Source organism: Cervus canadensis, chromosome 5 (assembly GCF_019320065.1).
Source record: "Cervus canadensis isolate Bull #8, Minnesota chromosome 5, ASM1932006v1, whole genome shotgun sequence".
Classification (NCBI taxonomy): domain Eukaryota; kingdom Metazoa; phylum Chordata; class Mammalia; order Artiodactyla; family Cervidae; genus Cervus; species Cervus canadensis.
Window position 1 is genome coordinate 3091878 of NC_057390.1, and position 25503 is coordinate 3117380.

Here is a 25503-nt window from a genome sequence, read left to right on the forward strand (position 1 = left end):
GTGCCTCAGGCTGATTTCCCCTCAGGGCAGTCAAGTGCACGAGCCACTATTCCGCAGGTCAGATGGTTCTCAACAAATTGTGTAGTTAGGCCACTTCAACTAACATTTTGCACAAAAGGGTAACTTTAAGTATAAATACTCCATTACTAATATTGCCATGTACCGTGTTGCTTCTTAAGTTCAGGGACAAGGTTAAATTTTTCTGCAGTAATCACTAATTTCTGATTAGCTTCTGGTTCTACAGGACAAGCTGGCCCTGTCGAGTTAAGCTGTATAATCTAGGGACAGAGTCCAGTTTACTGGTGTCTTTGCAGAGTTCAAGCTTTATTCCTAGAATCCGAGTAAGAACAGACTTTCTGCAAAGCTGCGGTCAGTTCTGATGACAACAAACCATGTCTTCCTTTATTAATTTATACATAATTCCCTCAACTTCATGGGTTGATGCCCACTTATCAGAGAAGAAGGTCAATACTGGCTTCCAAGCAGATGGCCATCTTATACGATGAACTAGTAGGGCACTGTTAACAACTCTAACACCAGGATTAGTTTATTAGACCCAAAGTTTAATCAAAGTATGAAGTAACCTTAGGAAATAATAACCCAATAGTTCAAATCATTCATTTCCTTGGGAAAACATTTTGTAGGGCGCCCTCCCTGTGGGGCCCAAGGACTCCGGCCCAGGGAGTGGACGGGAGCTATTTCGTGGCAACTGTCTGGTGGTCATATCTGCCCTGAGCAGTTTTTTTTTTAAGGTAAGAATGTATGTGCCGTGTGTTGCGTCGCTTCAGTTGTGTCTGACTCTTTGCAACCCCATGGACTGTTGCCCGCCAGGCTCCTCTGTCCGTGGGATTCTTCAGGCAAGAATACTGGAGTGGGTTGCCGTGCCCTTCTCCAGGGCATCTTCCTGATGACTCTTAAGTCTCCTGCGTTGGCAGGCAGGTTCCTTACCACTAGTGCCACCTGGGAATCACAGGTTAAGAATAAATTTTTCCAAGTTTCACAGCCTTGGAGTCCAGATCCCCATGACAGCCCTGGGTGAGCAGCAGACCCAGAGCTCCTAGGAGAGAAATTATGCTCATACCTGCGGCTGGAACATCAAGTCCATCTTTGGGCAAAAGTGAAATGGCTCTCTGCCCGGGAGCAAATCACCAACTGTATTTTTCTCCTCCATTCCTCCCCACCCCGCCCATATTTTGGCTGAGCCACGTGGCATGTGGGATCTTAGTTCCCTGACCAGGGGTTGAACCCATGCCCCTCGCAGTAGCAGCATGATGTTTTAACCACTGGTCCTCCTCTGTTTTTACAAGTTTTAACCCTGCCTTTTATATATCTGACCTCAGAGGCATGTGCCTGTCGCTCCCCAGTGACAGTGAATGCTGGGCAGCAGAGAAAACCCAGAGGAACATGAGTTACACAGCTTTCATTGCAAAAACCCCAGAAAAACCAATCAAGCAGGCAAAACCACTACCGGGTTCTCACCAGTACCTTCTCTCACTTACACCTCATTTCTCTGAAATCACATACTTTTCTTACCTGGGTTTCACATCTGCTGGGATTTCTTTCTTAACATTTAAGAGCTTTTTGCTTTTTTGTTTCACTTGAGACATTTCGTTTTCATGTTTTTCAGGCATGGCTTGTTTTCCCTTTTGCTTTTCTGTATCCTGTAAAAAAAAGTATACTTAATTGCTGAGTAAGACTAAAAATGCCAGATATAGTCCTATTTGAAGGCAGAGACATGACACCAAAGATGGAGAAGATACATACATCACAGGTACACAAACGATAAGCCCCTTTCTTCAAATCTCTCTCGATCGTGGTTCTGTTCAGTTTTCCAGCCTTTATTATAATTATGTTTTACTGAGTCTGAATTATAAGGCATGTCACTTAAAATCATACTCACATCCTGGCTAGAGTAGGAGGTGACAGTGGTAGCAACAAATTGATAGCTTGTTTTTAAGCACTGGGGAGCAAAACCTTGCCCTTTTTACAAGAAAAGTTAAGCAGGACTGCAGGATAAAGTGATACAGTCCTGGTGATGTTCCTAATCGGGGGGCGGGGGGGAAGACGGCACAGACCACGCGTCAGCGTGTCCCTCCCGAGTGCCCACGGTAACACAGGACTGTCAGCAGTGTCATGGCGGCTGGGATGCCAACAGAGGCTCACCATCCAGGGGAGGGCCACGGCTATTCATTCACTTATCCAACCGTCCTTCCCTGGTCACCCCACTGGTGTCAGGCAACGGGGTTACCAAGAGGGCCCAGTCCCTCCCCTCAAGGATGGTGCGGTCTAGCAGGAGGGAGACAGCGGACACAGACCAACTTGCGTCTTCATGCGGAAACGTTCACTGGCTGGGCCTGGAGCCCAGAGGGGCTGTCCGCTCGGCTGAGAAGGCCGCAGCCCAGGCGCTGCTCAGAGCTGTGCTGCTCGGCCAGCCCAGCAACGCTGCCCGGGTCCTAGTTCAGGCGCGCATGGGAACCACGCCTGGCGCTGCAGAGTAAGGGGAAGCTGCTGCTACACCCACACACGAGCCTGGGGCTTGTCTCTAGACAGGGCAGGCACCATCCAGGCACTGCTGACCCTGCCTGGAGCCACCTGGAAAGCGGGCGTGCACTGCTCATGTACAGACGACCACACACAGCACAGACGGGGATTGAAAAAAACAGAAACCTGGCTCTGCGTCAGGGCGCACAGGGCCAATTGTGGGGAGACACCTCGGCTGAAGGGCAGAGCTGCTGGGAGGGGTGGAGAGCTTCCACCAAAGGGCAGATGAGTGTCCACCCGACAGGGTCAGGCTGCAGTTCAGGCAGCCGGGACTGTAACAGGTCACACAGACCCACCCACCTAACGGCAGAGAGGCACACAACACCCTCCTGCCCCAGCGCCTTCTGAGACTGTGCTGGGTCATGTAGGAAGTATTCCCGGACTACCCGACTCATCAACAACTTTGCCGACCACGAGCCCCTTGGGACAAGAACCTGGCCTTTCTGTCCATGGTTGTTTCTTAAGCACCCACTACACAGGTTCTCAACACGTGTTTGCTGAGTGCATGGGGAGAAGACGGTTGGAAAAGACACACATGCAAGAGAAAATGACTTTCCAGGTTTGTAATCTAGTTGGGAAGAAACTAGAGCGTGTGTTTCACACACACGACAGGCGAATGCGTCAGTCACAGAGAAACAGGAGTGTAGGAGCTGTGCGCAAGCACACTGAAGGGGCGCTTTCCTGCTGGTCCAGTGGTCAAGACTGAGCTTGCACTGCAGCGGGCACTGGTTCAATCCCTGGGCAGGGCAGGAAGATCCCGCATGTGACTGAAAGCAACAACACCGCTAAGGGGAGCAATCACAACTGCTCAGCAGGGAGAATGCCAGCAGGCCAGGAGGCGGCCGGTCCTGAGCAGTGTCCGTGAGAAAGCACCTGATGGGGCAAGGTCGGACGGCCAGGAGGAAATGAACCGCGGAGAAGGGAGAATGATGCCGGGGGACGGGGGGGCACAGAGTGCTGGCCGATGGGGTCAGCTGGAGACGAGCACCCGAGGAGTGGTTAGGAAAATGCTGGAAAGGCAGAAGGAAGGTGCAGCAAAGTTGGGGAGCAAGTCTGTGCTGAGAACGCTTCCCAGACGCTTAAAGTTCCTGCACTCCTGTTCCTTTGTGACTGACGCATTCGCCTGTTGTGTGTGTGAAACACACGCTCTAGTTTCTTCCCAACTAGATTACGAACCTGGCAGGTCATTTTCTCTAGCATGTGTGTCTTTTCCAGCCCTCTTCTCCCCATGCACTCAGCAAACACGTGTTGAGAATCTGCATGCTGGGTGCTTGAAAAATAACTGAGGACAGAAAGGGCAGGCTCTTGTCCTCAAGGGGCTCAGAGCCGGCCGAGACCACACTTGAGGACCGTGAGCTGGCCTTCTGCTCCTCTGCAGCAGCTGGCACAGAGGAGATTCAGGACAGAGTGGCAGCCCCAGCCGTGGACGGCACTGAGTGGACGGACCCAGAGCACCTGCCAAACCTAGGGAGGCACAGGCGAGGGCAGCTGCCAGAAGAGTCACGTGTAAACTTTGCTTTAAAAATTAACAGGTGAAGATGACACTGCTGGATGTCTTTAGGCCACTAGATTAAGACTGAAACAGAAATTCAGCTCCACAATATTAAAGGCTCTATTTGGCTCATTTTAAATTTGAAGTATGGTCATTTAGAAATAAAAAGGCCCAAAGGGAATTACACCCTCACTTTTCCTCATACCTTATAACGCACGCTCTCTGACAGAGTCACAGCAGTAACATCACCCTCCATCTACCGCGCGGCCACAGTGTCCAGGCACTTGGCAGTATGACTCCTGATGGCCACGACCCCCTTGGGGCTGAGCGTGGGGCGTGAGGAAGCCTTCCCGGTGTGCTGGGGGAGTGGCGGAGCTTGGGGACCCCTGAAGCCTGGGTCACAGCCACCGCTGTACCTGCTCCCAGGGCTTACTGGAGCAGTGGTGATACAACAGGACATGGCCAATATAGTCAGAACAAAGTGGTATAATTCCTTCCCATCCTTTTTTGATACTTAAAATCTGAGACAATTTCATAAGCCAGAGTGGTTACTGCTCCAGACAAACCCTAACTTTCAAGCCGTGTTTCCAGTTTCTAACTATCCCGCCTTATTAACAGGCTTCCTGACTTGTGCCCTGGGGAAAGGACCACTCTCTCGCCGGGAGCTGTGGTGCCTGAGCAGGAGACAGAGATCACCTGGGTGTGCCTATGCTGAGCATGTCATCCTGCGTCCACCCCGCGCCACGGGGCTGTCCTACCTCCTTGAGGAGAGGCTCTGTGTCTGGGTTGGAGGTCTCTGTGGTGGTGGAAGAGCTGTCGTCGTCAGCCAAGGAGTCCTTCAGCTCGTCTTCCAGGGGCTTCCCCTTTCCCTTCTTCTCCTTCTCCTCCTGCTTCTTGGGGGGCTTCACCTTGCGCTGAGGAGGCTTTCCTTTCCCTGGGGGCGAGAGTCAAAGTGAAAGAACCCTTGATAGTTAAACAGCTTGGAAAACACAGCCGTTTAAACTTTTTTTTTGAAGAGGCTGAACTCTGATTAGTAACGGTTTCTTTCTCTGTTTCTTCTCTAAAGCTTCTCAGATTAACGTTTGACTTTCTGATTAGAATATTTCACAAGATCAACAATTTTTGAGGCATAAGTGATATACAAAAAGATATGCCCATTTTAAGTGTACAGTTCAATGAGTTTTGGCAACTCAATAGTTTTCACAAATCTGTGTGTCTCTAGAAGACAGCGGACCCTTGAACAACAGGGGGTTAATCCGTACACAGGTTATAGAGGGCCCTCCACATCTGTGGCTCCTCTGCAACCAGAGTCACCCAACCGGGGACCCTGTGGTATTGCAGTCGCTACTGTTGGAAAAAACCCACATCTAAATGGACTTACGCAGTTCAAACCCTTGCTGCTCAAGGGTCACCTGTACTTTTATATCCCAGGGCTGACATAGCTTTGAGAAGTCAGAGAAGTGAAAACCAGAGATCCCGTCAAGTCTCTCTGGAGACGGGAGCCTGACGGGACACGGGACACGGGACGCGGGACGAGCTGCCACGTGTGTCACTCGTGGGATGCCGAGAACCTGGTGGCTCAGGACAAATCCCGGCCCTCCTGTTGCCGGCTCCTCGCCCTCGGCCTCTCATCTGCAGACTCGGGAGACGTCCTCACAGTGCTGCGAGGAGGAATTACAGGAAGCCACGGACAGTGTCCAGCCGCTGTTATATGTGGGCAGAGGGTAAAACAGAGCGATAGAAAACCTATGATTTTAACTAACGTGGACGCTCCCAAGACAGACAAGAAAACAGCCCGCTGTGCTGCAGTGCTGCATGTCCTGGGAATACGGCCATGAAAACCAACAACATAATCCCTGCCCTCAAGGAGTTTCCACCCTAACCAGAACAGAGCAGTGAGAAGTCCATGGGCAGATTCCAGCCCCTCGGACTACGCCCATTAAGCCACCTGGGCAGGCAGGCTGGGTAGAGCTGCAGAAGCCACATCTGCCACCGCTGAACCCATTCTATGTCATTGAAAATATAACTCCTTAATACACCTTATTTAAAACCCTGATGCCTTACGGTGACTGTTGATGGATGCCAGTGACTCAAAGTTTGAAGTAATTTTCTCTAAATCACAGAGTTAGTAAGTGGCAGAGCCAGGATGTGATCTGGGTCTGCCTGAAGGCAGAGCCTGGCCTCGCCACCCCATGGCACTTGGCGTCCCCCACCTGAGACAAAACCGCCCCTCAGACTGCCAACGGCAGACGGACACCAGGGTGGCGACAGATTCTGCAGTGAATGCAGACACTGCAAGTGGCCGCACCGGGCTCAGCGCAGTCTCAGGTTTTAACCCTCAATCCAGCAATGCTCCTGGCCAGTCCCCAGGGCTCACATGTTACGGGAGGAAAAACCAGAGAAATACAGAATCTAGACTGTCCAGTTGCAGAGGCCCTGCTCAGGGCAGCCATGAAAGGCAGGTATTTCTGGGGCCCCTCTTCCATGAGGGACAGTGACTGCAGGGGTGACAGAGATGAGATGGGATGTCTAATTCATAACTCATAACTTGGATGTCTAACTCCAAGCTGTCTAACCCAGAGAAGGCGAGGGCTGGGGAGACCCTGTTCCTATGACAATGGGTCATTCTCAACAGTCTACAAAAGCCAGACATCACTGAAGCTCATTACAAAAAGATTTCTTTGAGATTTTGGGGAGGGCGGGGGAGAGAACAGGGCACTACTGGAAAGAGAAGTGCCGAAGAATGGGAAGAAACATTACATATTTAATGTAAACACACAGGCTTTTTGGCAGGGGTGTTGGGGTAAGTTTTAGAGACATGATAAAGATTCCACCAGCTGATGGTTTTATGATATATTAATACCACTATTCCTCAAGAGCTTCCCGGGTGGCACTACTGGTAAAGAATCCGCCTGCCAATGCAGGAGACACAAGAGATGCAGGGTTGGGAAGATCCCCTGGAGGAGGAAATGGCAACCCACTCCAGTATTCCTGCCTGGAGAACCCCATGGACAGGGGAGCCTGGTGGGCTACAGTCCATGGGGTTGCAAAGAGCTGGACACGACTGAGCGAGTGAGCACTACGGCACTATTCTGCAACCCTAAGACCAATGCCCATCTTTCAAAGTTCATTTGAAAGACTGATTTTCTATAGGTATGTTGTGCTTCAATAAAAACACTTATTGAAGAAAAAAACAACACAAAGACCTGGCTCATTCCTTCTTTCCCAACAGCAGTGCTGGGAAGGACATCAAAAGGGGTGGCTGCTCATGTGTAGCCGGCAGTCACCGTCTCTTTGTGGCCTCAAGAATCATCACCTCCATCATTAAATAGCTTCTAGCAGGTCGACTCTAGGACCACTGTGAAAAGTAAAGAACATTTTTTAATTTTAAAGTTTATGTTCTAGATGAATGACCCTGAAAAGACGGGTCCATTGTATTGGTGTCAGAGGGCTGTCTTAGACCAAGGAACAAGGGGTTCACTTTGCCACAGCCTCTCTTTGTGCTAAGAAAGGATAATATATATATATATATTAACCAAATCTAACTTTAAAAAGAGGAACCTTAAGCATCCATTTAATATTACTGTAAAAATTACCCTAAAATATGTAAGCTCTGTTTACTCGTTATTGACCAGGGAATTTCTGCAGAAATGAAGGCCAGTGGCTGGCAATTTCTTATGTAAGTGAATACTGAAACATCTCTGGTCATTAATGTTCAGGTAATAAAAGACGTATTACTATATCTCTGGCCAATAATGTGTTAGAAAAATGAGATAACAACAAAGAAGATTTCTGTGGAAGAAGTTAAATATTATTCAAGACTTTTGACTATTTTATAAACCCAAATGCAAGTAATTCCATGAAGACTGTACAGAACCAGTCTTCATATCACTGGAAATAAGAAATTTTCTAAAACTCCTGGACTCTGCAGGGTCAGGTTTCTTTTGGCCTCTCAGGGCTGCCAAGTACCCTGTTCAAACCAAAGGCAAAACTTCTTGGTACATCAGTGAGGGAGGTACTGAAACAGGCTCAGAATAACATATTAGCATGGCTGCCACAGAAGACAGTAAGTCACAAAAAAGTTCAGGCTGTAAAGGGAATAAACTGAAATACAGCCAGAGGCCATTTACTGTTTTTCAGGTATGGACTCTGGAAGTTACAAATCAGCCCGCCTGTGCGTGTGTGGTGTGTAGACTTCTATGAAGGCAGCCCCACATCACGCTCTCATGGAACTCTCTCAGTGTGGCTGAACTCAGTCCTCATGAGGACACCGCAGAGGTGATGGGAGGTCACTTCCAAGAGCAGGTCACAGAAGATCGAGACTTCTGTCCTGCCAGCCTGTTCTCTCTCTTGAATTTCTGCCTGCTTGCTCTGGTAAAATCAACTGCTCTGAGCTGCCCTACAGAGAGGACCCAACAGGCTGCTGGCCACAGTCAGCAAAGAACTGAGACCATCAGTCCAACAGGCCAAGAAGAACAGAATCCTGCTCTCAGCCACCTGAGTGAGCCTGGAAGCAGGTCCACCACCAGGTGAATCTTACAAAGATTTTAGCCTCAGGCAACACCTTGCCTGCCGTTCTGTGAGAACCTGGCAAAGCTGTACCCAGATGCCTGACCCCCAGAAACTGTGCATTAGTAAATGATGGGGGTTTAAGCCACTGGGTTTTGGGGTAATCTGTTGCTTAGAGACAGATGATTAATACAGCACGTATGTATGCATGCTCAGTCATGTCCAACGCTCTGTGACCCATGGACTATAGCTTGCCAGGCTCCTTTGTCCGTGGGATTCTCCAGGAAAGAATACTGAGTGGGCTGCCATTTCCTTCCTCCTCCAAGGGATCTTCCTGACCCAAGGATGGAACTCACGTCTCCTGGCATTGGCAGGTGGATTCTTTACCACTGAGTCAGCCGGGGTGAAAACAGCATGAGGAACTCTAAAGCAGGAGTCAGCACACTTTTTCTGGAAGGGCCAGACAGTAAGCACTCTCAGGTTTCTGCCCTTACGGTCTCTGCTGCTATGGCATGAAAGCAGCACAGATAATGTGTGAATGAACAGGCACTCTGGTCCCCAGAGGACAGGTGACGACTTTGTCCAGGGGCTGTGGTTTGCCAATCCCTGCTCTAAAGCGCAGGTTGTACAGAAATCCTATTTTTGGGTCAAAAGGCAGATGACTGCCATTTTACCACTGTGTTAAAAACTATTTTAATGATGGAAAAAAAAAAAAAAAGCTCAACCTACCACGGTAACATAGTCATCACAGGCAGTGAAAATGAAAACAGTAGATGTCCAACAAATTCCTGAATTTGGTAAGTGTTCTAAGAGAGAAATATGGGTATCTTTTATGACACTTGGATACTTCTGTTTGCATCTTGATGCGAAGGAGCTGAAGTCCAGGGGCAGAGATGAATGTCAGCCAGAAGGACACCTGCTAAACCAGCTGCTCATCACAATTACGACTGAGATAGCCCCGACACACGTGGTGGCTGTCCCCTTGAGTGTCCCAGAAGTGAGAAGATATGGTTACCTTTGCTTTTTGACAACGGTGAAGGCGGCTGCTCTGTAAACACATCTAGGGGTGGGGCATCGTGGTGCTCGAAGTCCTTGTCCATGGCTTCGATGAGACTGGTGATGTCCGAGTCCTCGGAGCTGTGCCGGGAGCTGCCGGGGAGCTCTGGGGGGGGCGGGGGCGCGGGGGGCGCGGGGGACAGCCTCTCGGGCTGCGGGCCCTGGTGCTGAGGCACTGGCGGCGGCGGGGGCGAGTGCTGCTCCAGGGGGCCGTGGCCGTGGGGCTGGCCGCCGTGCTGGCCCTGCCTGGCCCCCTTGGACTTCCGGCCTGCGCTGTGACCCTGGGCCACGGAGTGGGACTCGAAGACCAGCGGGCTGGCTTTGCTCGCCGACTGGGCGTTAGTCCTGCCGGAGGCACTCGCGCTGTTTTTGGCTCTGACGTTTTCCACGTCAGCCGAGCTTCTACTGCTGTGACTGCTGTGCGGGTGGACCGACGGGCCACACTGCTTGTGGCTTCCTGCGCCGGGCCGGGAGGCCGAGCCGCCTGCTCCACAGAAGCCCCGGCTGTGACCGGGGTCACAGCTCAGCGTGTTCAAGCTGGAAAAAAGCATCAGTAACAGCAACCTATGAGATCTAAGATTAAAAGAAAATTATAGGACATCCATGGTGGTCCAGTGACTAAGTCTCCATGCTCCCAATGCACAGAGGGGGCCCAGGTTTGTTCCCTGGTCAGGGAACTAGATCCCACACGCTACAGCTAAGAGTCTGCATGCTGCAACCAAAGATCCTGCATGCCTTCAGGGACGAATGAAGATCCCATGTGCCACAACTGAGACCTGGTACATCAAAATACAGAAGTAAATTTAAAAAAAAATTATAAATACTTCATCAGTAGAACCACTGCAGATATGAATGACCCTCGGGTAGTTCTACTCACGACAAGAAATAGGATACCTTTCACAACTCTACTGGGTCTGTTCTGTCTGAAAATTTAGGCATCAAGTCACTGGCCTCAGGTAGAAAGTTTAACCCTCATCAATATAATAAAACATGGTATCTTCTAAGAGTTCTTAGAAACTGAGAGTGAAACACAGTGTATCACAATTTTTTCCCAGAGCAAAGACGAAAAGAAGAAACTTATTTTTCTTTTAATTACATCAGCCAAATCTATGCATATCAGAGAATTTATTTCCAGCAGGTGCACATACTTTCCTTCAGATGAAATGCCAACGATTCTCCTGAGATCAAATGGTCTCCCCACATCAAAGGGTGGGTTTGAGGCCTCAAAGGACAGCCGCCTTCGGAAGGGCTCCCAAATTCCTTGAGCTTCTAAATAGGCTGTTCCAATTACCAAAAGAAACAGTGCACTGCAGGGGTAGAAAAGGTGGAGAATCCGGGTTCATGTGTTAGTGCAAGAGCAACAGGATTTAATACTAAGGGCAGAGTTTCTTGGTAAAGTATACGACAATATAAAAAAAACAAAATGCCTAAGACAAGACAAAGGCATTCTGGATGAAAGTTTGCCCACGGACTTCTGTAGTGTGCTAACATACCAGGAGGCTTGTATGGAGGAAATAACCCCTTGAATCAGAACAGACACTGGAGGGTACCTCTCCTTCTGCCCAGAAGCAGCTTTTAGTTCTAACTCTCTAGGCCAGCTCTCTTCCCTTAGGATGTGTTGGGTAAACATGTAAGTTAATTAAGAGGCGAGTATATCTCATTCTTAAAAAATAAAGAAATAGACTGAAAGGGAGATGAGGATGCTGAGGGTTTAAAAAATATTTCTCATCAGTTTTATGTTGTTTAGGTATGATATGACTCAATTAAAATAAACTATTATGTTTGAGTACATTTCATATGCCCAAATCAAGTAATTTCATGGTAAATTATGAGGTCTTTTTTTTTTCCTTTAAGAAATTAACCTGTAATGTATGTGTGTAACAAATTTTATTGGTAAAAAAGACTCTGGTTTATTGTATATGTCACCCAAGAAGGGTTTAGGTCTGATTGCTCCCACTGGTCTATGTAGCCTGACTAGGGAGGGGTGCCTCTCGTGTCTGTTGGTGGATCCCCGGCAATCAGAGCTGTGACTGGCACACAGGGGGAGTCATGATCAACAGTGTCAAGTGATACATACACATCAACCTTGAAAGAAGACACCGTACCTCATTATTCCTGAGATGATGATGTACAGAGCCAGCTCCCAGTTGGGCCTGGGCAGGGCTTCTGCACAGGTTGCTAACATATGGTAAGGAAGGGATGCATTCAATACAAACACAAACTCAGAGCCACTGGCTGTTATAAACTTCAGTTCACGGATGACTCTGGAAGCTGTGAAATCAGGAGTAAACCTAAAACGCAAAGGTGGCAGTGAGACTAGGTTTTTAAAAACATACTGCAAGCAGTTCAAATATAATACCTTTGAAACAGAGCACAGAATTTTAGAGATTGGCACTTTTATTCAACTTTCTCATTTTCAGATGGATAAAGTATTGTCCTATGAGGTTAAGTAATAAAACAACTTAATTTTGTGGATAACTAGAGAAACTGCATAGAAAGAGAACAATGGTTGACTTCCCATAATTATTAATTCAGAGAGAAGTCTCTGAGCTTCTTTCCTTTCTTGGCTTTTTTCTGTATTTAATTCACTCTCCTCTCCCATGATACACTCGCAATAATGCCTTTTTTCCCCCAAGAAACCCATCCTAGCCCTATTGATGTTCATCTCCTCCAGCAGTGCTTTCTGTCCTAATGATTTTATTTTTGTGTTAACTGTATGCGCTCCAACCACATGATCCGCACCCTGAGGAAAGGTGTCTTACTCCCCACTGTACCTTTAGGTGCCAGGTGTTATGCCTTACATGGAGTGATATAGGTGCTAACCAAGTAAATGTCCACTGAAGACCATGAAATTGTCATTCAACTAAGGGACAGTGGTTACATTTTATTATGCAAAACTTTATAACAAGTTATCAATTGTTAAAACTTGCTGCAACTATTACCCATGTAGGCATTAACGTGGAGGAGGCAATGGCACCCCACTCCAGTACCTTGCCTGGAGAATCCCATGGACGGAGGAGCCTGGTAGGCTGCAGTCCATGGGGTTGCTAGGAATTGGACACGACTGAGTGACTTCACTTTCACCTTTCACTTTCATGCACTGGGGAAGGAAGTGGCAACCCACTCCAGTGTTCTTGCCTGGAGAATCCCAGGGACGGGGGAGCCTGGTGGGCTGCCGTCTATGGGGTCACACAGAGTCGGGCACAACTGAAGCGACTTAGCAGCAGCAGGCATTAACACTGTTTTCTGACCAAACTATCATGTGACATGGAAAAACTGCACATGCATGACACAGGTGTCTGCTCTACTGCTGAGAATGATCTTATAGTTGGTTCTCTACAAGACCTTGAAAATTTTTTAAAATATTAAGTATTTTTTAAATTATAAAAGCATGATAACACATTTACAGGAGACTTCGAATAAAGTTATAGTTCCACTATATATATATACACACACACGTATATATAATTCCAGTATATAATTATTTTTTAAGTAGATAAATTAAGAGTTTTAGTTGGAGTTTCAATATCAAGTGCTCAAAAATTAATAGAAAGAATAGACAAAAAAGCAGGAGGATATGGTAGGCCAGAAATGCACTATGAACCAATTCAACATAATTAAAATTTATACAATTTTTACACAACAGCAGGATACAAATTCTATTCACGGTTCCATAGACTATGAACCAGGAGACACTGGAACATATCCAGGGACATAAAACAAGGTGCAAAATTGAAAATAATTTTGAAACTGATTTCTAAGATTATCTGATCTACTTTGGAGTTTCCACAATTTTGAAAACAAAGAAATGAAGAAATAACCAAAGACTAATTGGGGGAAAAAAAAAAAGATTTAGTGATTCATCATCTCATGAGAAAATACTTACAGAATGACTATGTCTTTAGAGGCATTGGCGCTTAGTGCAAACTCTTGACAATTGATGACTTTAAAGCCATATCCCTCACAGGAGTACCCACTGACTTCAATGGTTTCTATGTGAATTGGAAGTTGTCCTGTGTTCTCTACTTTAAATGTTCTCTTCAATGTGAAATTGGGTTCCCTTAGTCTCATACCTAAAGGAAAAAAATGAGGAGTATAAATCTTGCTGTCCCGTGCACCAGGTCCAAGTGACGATAACACATCCTTCACGAATGTATCCCAGAGATTATGACGGAGCTTCTCAGGCCAAAGGCATGAGCCACTGCTCAGGTTTCATCAGGAAGTTCTCTTCTTTGTTAAGTCATTTTAGATGGCGGAAGTTTAATTAGGCTTTATATTTCACATTCAGAGTAAATCAGCTAAGGTATGCAATGAATACTGATACTTCAAAACTTGTAAGATCCAAATGAAACAACTCTGAAAGCAAGTGAGGGTGTTTCCTTAAAGTCTTAAGTACTCATCAGTAATACACGCACATGCCCATGTAGAAACATTGTTCCTGTGTTTGGAACTACTTACTGTTGAAAAGGAACGCTGACACTTGTGCATGTGCGTATGAGGAGAACACTCACCCTCCGTACAGTCTTTCAGCAGCGCCTCTGTGACCTTGAAGCGTAAGGAGCTCCCCGGGCCCGGAGGCTTGCCCGCCACCCTCAAGCTCTCGGTTGTCCCCTGTCCTTGGACCATCACGGCATCCATCACGGTCAGGTTATTCCTACGTAAGAAGAAGCAGCCCGGATTGTCCTCTGCTTAACTCTGCACAATCTTTTGATCTTGAATTTTACTGCTACTTTATAAACAATGTGAAGATTAATACCTTAAATTTAATGGTCAAACACTGGCACGTTAAAAATTTAAACATGCTTACACGATGAAGACCAAGAGTTACACTGTCAAGCGTCATACATGGCACAGTAAGACACCATTCAAGCCTTTTAGCTAAAAATATAATCATAGTGTTATGTTTCATGAGGCGCGGTGTGCGTCTGTGTGCGTATTTTGGACAAAATGAATACCCTGTTTCATAAATAAATTAATGCAAATATTAATATTGAAACATATCAAGAAAGGACTCATGTAAGCACTAGAAGTCAACCCACACTTAAGTCACAGAACATACCTGATTATGATTAGGGAAGAAACAGTTCTATTGTGAACTGGAGTAAACTTTACTTTGACAGATTTCTTTTCTCCAGGTTTTAAAATTAAGTTTAAAACTAAGTGTCGGGAGAGGCCCTCTGTGAATCCTGTTGAACTCTGCAGTGGGTGAGCCTTGAATCATTGGGCAAACAAACAAGAGTCATTAGTATATTTTCTGGAAAATTTTTTCCCCTTTACCCCATCCACAGCCAAGTATTAGTGTCTCAAAATGACTAACTACGAAAACAAGTTTATCCCTTATGATTTAGATTCTGGATGGCTGGCAAGCAGAGCAACCAATGACGACAACTTCATATTCTGCATTAAGTCCCCAAAGGGGTTTTATTCCGCAGGTCACCAGAGTCTTCATGTTTGTACTAAGCACTTGTTTTTGTGTATGGATCTTTTAACTTTAAAGGTTCTGAAACATGACATAAAAAACCAGAGAAAGACACACACCTAAGGGAGGAGCATCTCAACCTTTTAACACAGAGCAGACAGCTGTGTCGCCAGCACCTAGCACCCCGAAGTCCTGCTGGTGCTGTCCTCTCACCTTTCAGCCACGGTCCTCCTGCCTCTCCCCTCAGAAGGGTACTGGCTGGAGAGTCTTAAGGCCACATCATTTTATTTATAAAGGTATTGCCAACTCATATCAATCTACCTTCAATTTTATTTTGAAAGCTAAGCCCATTATTATTGTTTCATAAACACTTGATGATTTAAAGTTCAAATAATAAGTTCAGTTTAACAATCAAAATATGACTTCTTGACAGTTACAGGTAAGGTTAAAAAGATTTGTTTTTTATTAAAAAAATCATAGTTAATACTGCTCTGATTTTCAGTAACATTAAACTTTTTTGGGGCGGAAGGGCTGGTAGTACTTGGGTATAAATGTCCATGGCACTCTGCTGCTGCTGCTGAGTCGCTTTAGTCGTGTCTGACTCTGTGCGACCACAAAGACGGCAGCCCACCAGGCTCCGCTGTCCCTGGGATTCTCCAGGCATGAACATTGGAGTGGGTTGCCATTTCCTTCTCCAACGCATGAAAGTGAAAGGGAAGTCACTCAGTCGTGTCCGACTCCTCGCGACCCCATGGACTGCAGCCCACCAGGCTCCTCCGTCCATGGGAGTCTCCAGGCAAGAGCACTGGAGTGGGTGCCACTGCCTTCTCCCCATGGCACTCTATCTACCTGCTAACCTGTGGGAAGAGAGTGAATTTTCTATGATTTTCTACTATACACAAATCTATTTCAACAGCATGATTCTATGGACATAGTTTCTTTTTTTTTAATGGACATAATTTCATAGCTAATAAACTCTGTGAAGCACACTACTTTTCAACTCTCTCTTCTGAGGCAGCTCTTCTTTTCCTGCATCGAAAATTCTTCTCTGTAAATGTCTACTAGGACAACAATGTTCTGACTGTTCCCAAATGGTTGGTGAATAGGTTTCCTTTAAATAAACTGTTCTGAGTAACTGGCAAACACGTTATAAACTATACCTATATTCCCAACAAACAACTAACTTAAATTCTGATGACATGGAAAATACTTTAGGATTCTGTGATACCTCTGGGGTATCACTCAGTAATTTTCATAGTGGTGGTTCTTGAAGAGAGATTCACAGACCCTTGGGGATCTGAGAGGTCTTTTTAGGTGTGTCAAAACTACTTTCACAACACAGACCAAAGTTCTTGGCCTTTTTCACTATGTTAACATTGGCACCAAATGGCCAGCAAAAGCAATGGTGGGTAAGTAAAACTGCTGACCCTTTAGCTAGAAGGTAAAGGTAGCCTTATCAAACCTCCCTGGTAGCCACAGTTTTTTCATCACTGCCAGGCACTTACAGCTAACAAAAACCAAAACCAAAACCTGTGACTGATTAAGTAGTAATAAATATTAATCTTAAATCTCAACCCTTGAGCACGAGGCTTTTTAATACTGTGTGATAGAACGAAGTATGCCTGAAGTGCTCCCCGCAGCATGCTGGACTGTGCTGTCTGGAAGAGCTATCGTTTGAGATGCCAACAGAATTAGCTCCTTCCTCAAGGGACTCCATTTATATTTGAGAAATGACTGAGAGTCAATATATGACTACTCAGACTGGAGTATTTAGTAGACATTTTCACAAAAATGAAGTCCATCTGTTCCTTTAGGGAAAGCCACTGAAGCATTTGTTGACAACGGTAAAATTCGACTGTTTTGAGTACAATCTAGAATTTTGGCCTTGTGAATTTGAGAGCTTCCCAATAGTTAAAAGAATTCCCTGATAAGATTCATGGTTACAGGGATAAACATGATTTTTTGGATACTGCAGAGTGAATTGTGTCAACATTTGGAAGCTCTGCATATCTTAGTGAGCCAGTATTTTCCAAATGATTGATGTATATAGTATTATAATAGCTAAAAAGGCAATTAAGACATCCTTTCTGCAACTACATGAATGTGTCAGGTCAGGTCAGATCAGATCTTTATCATATACTTCAACCAAAACAATATATCGTAAGAGGCTGAATGCAGAAGCAGACATGAGAATCTATCTGTATATTAAGTCTGAGAGCCACTGAACAGCTCTGTAAAATGTAAAACAATCTGCTCTTATTGCAAAACCATTTTAAAAAATATATGTCTATTTTTTCATTTTTATATCTGTCAAACAGAATGGGCTTATCATTATTTTAAATGAATTAAATCACTATTTTAAGGATCTCAGTTTTCATTTCTAATATGGTCAATATTGACAGATATAACCCACACAAACAAAAAACCTCTCTGCAGTCCTTAATAATTTTTAAAAATTGAGATAAAGCAGAAATCCTAAATAATTTTTCAGATTGTAAAGGAATCCTGAGATCAAATAATTTTAGATCCACAGTTTTACAGCACTGTAGAGAACTGTTAGAGAATTTATTTGAAGCTGACCTGAAGACCTCCTCCAGAATTTCTTCTTTAGAGTAAATTTCTGGGATCCAGGGCATTCTTATTCATATTCCTACCTCTCACAATACCTACATCTTAAAGGTACCACCAAAGATTTGGTAAGATAAGAAAGGCAAATACTATGTCATTTACTTCTTATGTGAAAATATCTCTCTTTATAAAAGCAGAGTGAATGGAATTTGTGGTTACTGAACTTTCTAGGTATTATCATCTAGATATCTGGATAATATCTAGATATTTGGATAACCCTGAACTTATTATTTTTATGGCATTATTTTATGGTATTTTTATGGATGGAAACAAAGAAAAATGATTCCAAGAGAATGGCATGGATTAGAATATGAGACTCTAAATTTCAGTCTAGTGTTCTACCTATTACTCAGCAGAAAAAAAACATTGAAAATTACTTAGAAAAATAACTTTCTTATATAAGACTGACTTAAAAATAGATCTATAAAAAGTATTCCATAAAGGTCTGGCTAATATATGTTTTATAGATCAAAACAATAAAACTATGGGAAAGAACACAAATACTTCAAAAACTGTAAAACATGTGGTTGGAGAGTGATTAGTGACTCCTAACCAGTAGTGCCCATGTGTCACGTAAGCCTGGGCGAGGGCTCCCTGACTCTGGGAGAACTACACGTGACTTGGCCCTGACAGCCACCACAGGTGTGAACGCGGGCAGGTCACCTCCCCTCCCTGCGCTTCGTTCCTCCCCCACCACCAGAGCATGTGAAGCGCTTCTCTCCCAGGGAGGTCACTGACAGCCAGGCTGTTGTCACGGCTGTGGGAAATCACACGTGTGAACGCAGCTGTCATGACGCTGGCGCACACCAGGCGCGCAGGGAGCACGGAAAGCCCTCGTTCTGGGAGCCACAGGCTGGCTCGTGCAGCCCACGGGGGCTTCCCACGCGCCCAGCGACTCATCTAAGGGCTTCCCTGTGGTTTGTTTCATCTGTTAAAACCCTGTAACATCCAGACTATTAAGTTCGCATTGCAACAGAAACTGAAGTTTGGAAAGGCTGACACACTCGGTCGAGGTGACCAAGCTAGTAGGTACACAGGCGTGATGATGCCAGGAGCTGACCTCCCTTGTTCCAAACGGGAAGCAGCCGAGTCACGGCTCCTTGACAGACTGGGACCTGCGTACTGCAAGAGCCCACAGCGAGAAGAGAGAGCAGGGGCAGACGACTGTTTCCACTCAAAGTCATTCAGATTGTGGGAGGTTAACTAGATTCTCACTCGTATTCACTCAACACCTTTTGTTTTATAAATGTGAGAAAAACTAAGATAAATAGAAGACAAGCCCTCAAGGAGCCTACCCCCAGATTTGGGAAACAGGGCACCACAAATGAAAAGACAAACAAAACCCAAAGTTAACACGGGTGTAAGTGAAGAGTCAGGGAAAACCAGAGAGCTGAACTGGTGGAGGGCTCACAGCCAGCGGGGCTGTGTGGACAGGCTGTTTAAGGCTGGACGAGACGAGCTGGGCGGGAGGAAGGGCGCTGAGGCCAAGGGACTTGGGCCGATTTGCAGGTGGCATTGGTGCCGAGTGGGAATGCCCTGACTGACACAAGAGAAGTTTTAAGTTCTTACATAATCACGAGTGGGTTAGTGGCTGTTCAGTCTGGCCTGCATGACAGAGACTACCTGCTCCTAGAACAAATCAGCTTGTGTATACACTCAGCAGTTCAAAAATATCTGTTGAGGGAAAACTGTAAGTGGTACTGTGCTAAGTATGAACACAGCTAGCCATGGGTCTGGCCTTCATGGAGTTTACAATTTTATTAGAAGGTTTCCAAAATAAAAAATTTAAATGACCAAGCTCAATATTTTGAGGCTTAATAAAAAGAAATCATGTATTAGTCTATACACTTCATAGGCATCCTCTCAGAGGTTCTGGCAGCTATTACTATGGGCTTAACATTTAATGCCCACAAATAGGACCTTCTACACAGCATGACTCCTGGTGATCTAAATCCCATCCACTCCTCCTGGGCTTTATGCCTCTGAAAGAATGACTGGACTCTTCTGAACTTCAGTAACCTGCCTTTCAGGCAGTTTAAGGATGGTCAATGTTTTTCTTCCACATCGCATTGGTCATATCATAAAATTACTTCTTTGCAATCGTATGAAGTTCGAATACTTACACTGTTTCTGAAGACTTGGAATTCCTGTGTTCTTAAATCAATCTTTGCCACCTTACTTAAATTAAACCTGAAATTTAAAAACACACATATTTCTTTGTGAATAGCATCATAGTTAAAGGGGTTGGAGAGTAATTACCAAGGTTGTGTTTACCTTTCAGCAGATTTTGAGATCACTATTATCAGGTCAATAGCCTTCAAAAAGCAGCCACAACTTAGTTTATTCTTCACCACCTGCTTCCTCTTTACACTGTTTTAGGAAGGAGTTCTACATGATTTCTTCTTGTCTTAAACTGGAAGCTTTTCCAGATGCTTAATGTAATATCTATTTCTCTCCCTAGAACTTTCTCTCAACTTCAATTATAGATGCAAGATTTCTCTAAGCAAATCTACTATTTAAGAGCTGCAATAAAGCTCCAATACTTTGGTCACCTGATGCAAAGAGCCAACTCACTAAAAAGACCCTGATATTGGGAAAGATTGAGGGCAGGAGAAGGGGGAGGAGGATGAGATGGCTGGATAGCATCACCGACTCAATGGACATGAGTTTGAACAAACTCTGGTAGATAGTGAAGGACAGGGAAGCCTGGCGTGCTGCCGTTCATGGGGTTGCAAAGAGTCAGACACGACTTAGTGACTGAACAACACCTACAACTTTCTATCAGACGAAAGATTTGGGGGTAAATGCTCATAAGACCCCAGAACACCTTCTATGGGAGACCTACAATCCAGAGTGCTGTGGCCATAAAGGAGTCAATCCTGTATAATCATTAATTTAAAAACATCCTGAGATTTCTACTTCATAGACAATAGTAACGCCTGTAGTCCATGGGGTCACAAAGAGTCAGAACGACTTAGCAACTGAACAACAACGAAGTTTTAAATGTGTAAAATGATCATTCACTGTCTATATGGAAACATTTTGATGATCTGAAGCAATGCTTACCTTGATATTAACTTATCTACAAAGATGGAAGGGCTGGAATATAAAGCCAGGGGGATAAACTGAATATAGATGGGAACATCTGCAGGGTTTTCTAACATAATCTCTTCTTCCTTAAACAAAATAAAGAGGTGGTAAGTGAAAGATCTGCCCCGTTAGAAGGAAGAGCAGATACTTCATCACACTAGGACACACTTCCAAAGGCCCATGGCACTCTGGATACTTACTGAAGAGCAGTTTGTATTAGTGAGGGGGAACCTCACGAGCCGGGGGGAGCTGAGGAGGGACGGCCAGGAGAGTTCGGCAGAAACTTTTGACAGGATGTTTTTCTGAAGGTCTGTATTTACTTCAAACATAGCACTCAATCTAGAAAACACAATTTGTAAGTCACTATACTGAATGGAAATGCTTGAGTTTACTCAATACAGGAAATTCTATTAGGCTTGTGTACTTGAGAAATTTTATTCTGGCCTTGAATAAACACAGGTTTACCTGCTCCTAACATTTTACTCTGTTTTCACAGACACATATGAAGAGGTCTCTATTTCGGCACAGAGGGCAAACTATCTATCACTGATCACCTGCCCTGTTTTCGTACTGAATGTGTAAGTGACAAACCAGGCATATACAGATGACAGGATGTAATGGGGATCCTAAAGGATCCTGCGTGTTTAGTGGAAAGATCTAGATGTTAACAGCAGGTGAATATTGTAGTTGAACTAATGAGAAGGTGGTGCACTGCTTGACGTACGGCTTCTTTCCCACTTGAGGAAAAAAAACACAAAATCTTAATATGCAATGAAGACGTCAGTTGAAGCGATAATACATACGAGGGTTTTGTGTAGACATATATATGTAGCAATATTCAGGATCTCATTTGACTATTTCCCTACTTAAAACCAGCTGTTTAGAACTCAGAACACATTTCCTATGGAAACGATATTACAGATGGGGTTAAACACTGAAGCCTATTTGATACCACAAGAGCAGTGAATTATGATACCATAATATTGGTGAGAGTACCAGTTTTATAAGACTGGTAATGAATTTTCTGTGACATGCATGTTGACAAGGCAACACAGAGGCAGGAGCAGGAAGAACACCACATCCACTATGCAGCTTGTGACCTGGTAGCTCAGGGCAGGCAGGAAGTCTGGGTCTTCAGTGGGGAATGCTAGGCTCACAGAGAGGAAGGCAGCGGTTTCGGTGGGTGGGAGGTGAAAAGGTTCCTTGGCAGGTGAGCCAGGGGCAGCACTACCAGTCATTTATTCATAATTGGGTGTTAAAATACAGAGGCAACCTGTACATTACAATGTCTACCATGGAAACTGGAGAACCAAAGAGTGTCTGTATTAGTGTTCTCTTAGTGAGTTCATTAGAAGTCTCTGTACTAATTTTAACCATTTTAAAGGTAAAATTTACCTCTCTTTTTGCCTTAAGAAAACTTTTCACAGCAAGTAGTTCAGATATACAGAAACCTGCAGATTTTTCACGGCTTGAAAATACTACATTAGAATAAACTGGAAGATTTTGATGACGCTGACAAATACATTTCAAATTAGCGAATGGAGAAGAACAGTGTTCATCAGTTTTCAAGTCAAATTCTCTTTGGAAGTACACAGGAAGGTCAAATTTTTAAACTGCCACGTATAAATGTGCCATTGCTTCTGAATCCAGGTACGGTGCTGATTTGTCCATGTGAACACTTTCCACCTGCCAGGGATATAAGGCTGAGCCCTGTGAATCATGCCCTGTGCATCCCTAACAGGCTCAGCACTGGAAAGGGAGGAGGCAGTTCTTTTCACCAGGAGCAGAGACACTCCTCCTATGGTGAGCTTCAACTTCTAAAGTGCCTTGAACACAGGTCAGAGGCAGGTAGACTCTTTCTTACGCAAATGACTGTCTGATATGGAAGCTGGGCTTCCCCGGTGGCTCAGATGGTAAAGAATCCACCTGCAATGCAGGAGACCCAGGATCAGTCCCTGGGTCTGGAAGATCCCCTGGCAAAGGGAATCGCTACCCACTCCAGTATTCTTGTTTAGAGAACCCCACGAACAAAAGACCCTGGCAGGCTACCGTCCATGGGGTTGCGGAGTTGACCATGACTGAGCTACTAAGCACAACACAGCAGTCATCCTACACCGAGTTTCTGTGACCCTCCATCTAGAGCACTGGAAATGACACAAAAATGGGAGCGCGTGTCCTTCTGAGAAATACACAATCACAATGGCCATTCAAGACGCCTCACGATGGTTTTCTGAAGATTAGGCACATTTTCTGCACTACAGAGAAGTAAAATAACCAAATATAGGGATAACTTTAGAAAATCATGTTTCAAACCCATAAAGGTAGCTCAAATACTTACATACAGCAAAACCACTTACCTGTGACCTGAGTTTTCCTTTATTCCCATCCATCCCTTGAACAGGCTTTGATGCAAATCCCAGTCGGTGTCCCAGGCATCTTCCTGCATGGCTATGCCAGGCTGGACTTTGGGTTCAGCTAAAACACAGAGACAAATGGTATGACGTACTCTGGCCCGCAAATGATTTCTACAGCATTGAGATGCAGGGGTGGGCTTTAGAAGCAGCAGCCTATCATTAATGGGAGTACCTTGGGAAGGGAGTGAGGGTGAGAGAGAACAGTAAGATGACTTACATTTGGACAGAAAAGGCAAGCCGACATAGCAATGATCCCCGCACTGCAATCCAGGATCAAAGTAAATGTTTGCAATCTATAAAGGGGCACAGGAGAACCATGAATCCCCAATCCACAGAAGTTCACAATAACAAAGGACAAAAAGATGGGAATCTGCAAATACAACGCTTTCAAACCTTTGATTTTTTCCCTGGCTCCAAGTCTTCCTTATTGCCCCGCAATCGTTTGTAGTAAAAACGCACGTCTTCTGACAAAGATCGTATCTGTTGGATCTTTACCTTCTGTGAGAAGGAATTCATAATATTTAAACTCTGATGAACTATTTTCCCCTGAAGGAAGAAAACAAACAAATTCATTTGTAAATGGTTGTATTTTCTTCAGAACTGACAGACATATTTACAGAAGACCAAAGCTCAAAGGACATTCAGACTGTTCAGAAGTTGATAAGCTTTAGATCTGTAATCAGAGCCCCTCCTCCAAATATATGTATTTCGTTGTTGTTTTTAAGGCCTGTTACAGAGAAATTAGCAGGACAAATCTCTGCAATCCTGTAAAAATGAATTAAAGTGTTCACATAACAAAGGTACAGAACTAGCTTTGAATAAAGAAAACAGTTACTATCAGTTTGTTAAGAAAGGTTTGTTTATACCAAGGCCAGGCTACCTTAAAAGTTTCCAAATTCAGGATGAGATAATTATGAAACCACTGAATTCTAAAAATCCAAAGCTAAACAAGAAACGAAAAAAATCAGACTTATTTTTCTCAGAAAAAGTATTTTCTTTCTAAAAAACAAAAACAAAACTCTTTGTGCCAAAGAGAAATTAGTCCTCTTTTAAAAACATAGGTTATCTGGCATTGTATTAAAATGAAGCATACAGATTAAATCATTACATTACCAATGACGGTGCTTATCAGCTGTATGTCTCTTCCTGTGATATGGTACCAATTTTATTTTTCATTTTTTTATAAAGAGATTTATTTTTCTGTCATGGAGCACATCATGTTCCCTCAACAGGGATCAAACGCATATGCCCCTGCATTGGGAGTGCTGAGTCTTAACCACTGGACTGTCAAGGAAGTCCCAGGGTGCCAGATTAAGAAAAAAAAAAGAATTATATGATTGAAATAATCATCAATAAGAATCATATTATAACCTTTTCCTTTTTTTGTTGTTGAATATAGAACCAGAATCTTATAACCTGATTCCTAGACTTTTAAAGAAGTCTAAAATGATCAGGGCTTCCCAGGTGGCACTAGTGGTAAATAATCTGCTTGCCAATAAAGGAGATGCAAGAGACTGATCCCTGGGTTGGGAAGATTCATTGGAGTAGGAAATGGCAACCCACTCCAGTATTCTTGCCTGGAGAATCCCATGGACACAGGAGCCTGAGCACCTAAAATGATCAGACCCACTGGTCGAAAATTTGTTATTAAATGACAAAGAAATTAACAGAATGCACAGCAAAAAGAGTTCAATGATGGTGAAAAGTGAAAGTGAAAGTCGCTTGGTCGTATCTAACTCTTTGTGACCCCATGGACTATAGTCCATGGAATTCCCCAGGTCAGAATACTGGAGTGGGTAGCCTTTCCCTTCTCCAGGGGATCTTCCCAACCCAGGGATTGAATCCAGGTCTCCCGCACTGGAGGTGGATTCTTACCAGCTGAGCCACAAGGAAAGCCCAAGAATACTGGAGTGCGTACCCTATCCCTTCTGCAGTGGATCTTCCTGACTCAGGATTGAACCGGGGTCTCCTGCATTTGCAGGAGGATTCTTTACCAATTGAGCTATCAGGGAATGACGGTGAGGTTAAGTCTAATACTTATTACATACAGTCTAACTAGAGTAAAACGTAGTAGAAAGAAAATTAGCAAGAAGTCTACAAACTGTCTTACTGGAAAGGAAGGTGGAAGAACCATGTGCTTTGGGAAGCAAGTCAGAGAACCCACTGCGATCACAGCCTTCACGGGAATTGTTAGGATCTGTGGAGGGAAGAAGCAAACCACAGAGAAATAAGAGTTCAAGTCCTAGACCGACCTGACGGTTGTTGCACTATTTTAGGAGATTTAAAACAACCAATCTTGGGACTTACATGAGCATTAAACAACTGGCAAGCAAAATTAAAATCACCCATGGATA

At 44.6% G+C, this 25503-nt stretch overlaps 1 protein-coding gene across 2 annotated transcripts in view; it reads right to left on the bottom strand.

Annotated features, from left to right (window-relative positions):
• The window catches only part of TMEM131 (transmembrane protein 131), a 169210-nt gene that overhangs the window by 10524 nt on the left and 133183 nt on the right, over nt 1–25503 (bottom strand). For both annotated transcript variants that reach the window (XM_043467855.1, XM_043467853.1), the window contains exons 19-33: nt 25260–25346; nt 23543–23695; nt 23367–23442; nt 23093–23210; nt 20936–21074; nt 20712–20821; nt 19769–19835; nt 14658–14809; nt 14110–14252; nt 13485–13671; nt 11704–11889; nt 10747–10905; nt 9558–10135; nt 4792–4967; nt 1534–1661 (exon numbers count right to left, since the gene is read on the bottom strand). In XM_043467855.1, the coding sequence (XP_043323790.1) occupies nt 1534–1661; nt 4792–4967; nt 9558–10135; nt 10747–10905; nt 11704–11889; nt 13485–13671; nt 14110–14252; nt 14658–14809; nt 19769–19835; nt 20712–20821; nt 20936–21074; nt 23093–23210; nt 23367–23442; nt 23543–23695; nt 25260–25346 (2459 nt within the window). The remainder of the gene's footprint in view (nt 1–1533; nt 1662–4791; nt 4968–9557; nt 10136–10746; nt 10906–11703; nt 11890–13484; nt 13672–14109; nt 14253–14657; nt 14810–19768; nt 19836–20711; nt 20822–20935; nt 21075–23092; nt 23211–23366; nt 23443–23542; nt 23696–25259; nt 25347–25503) is intronic.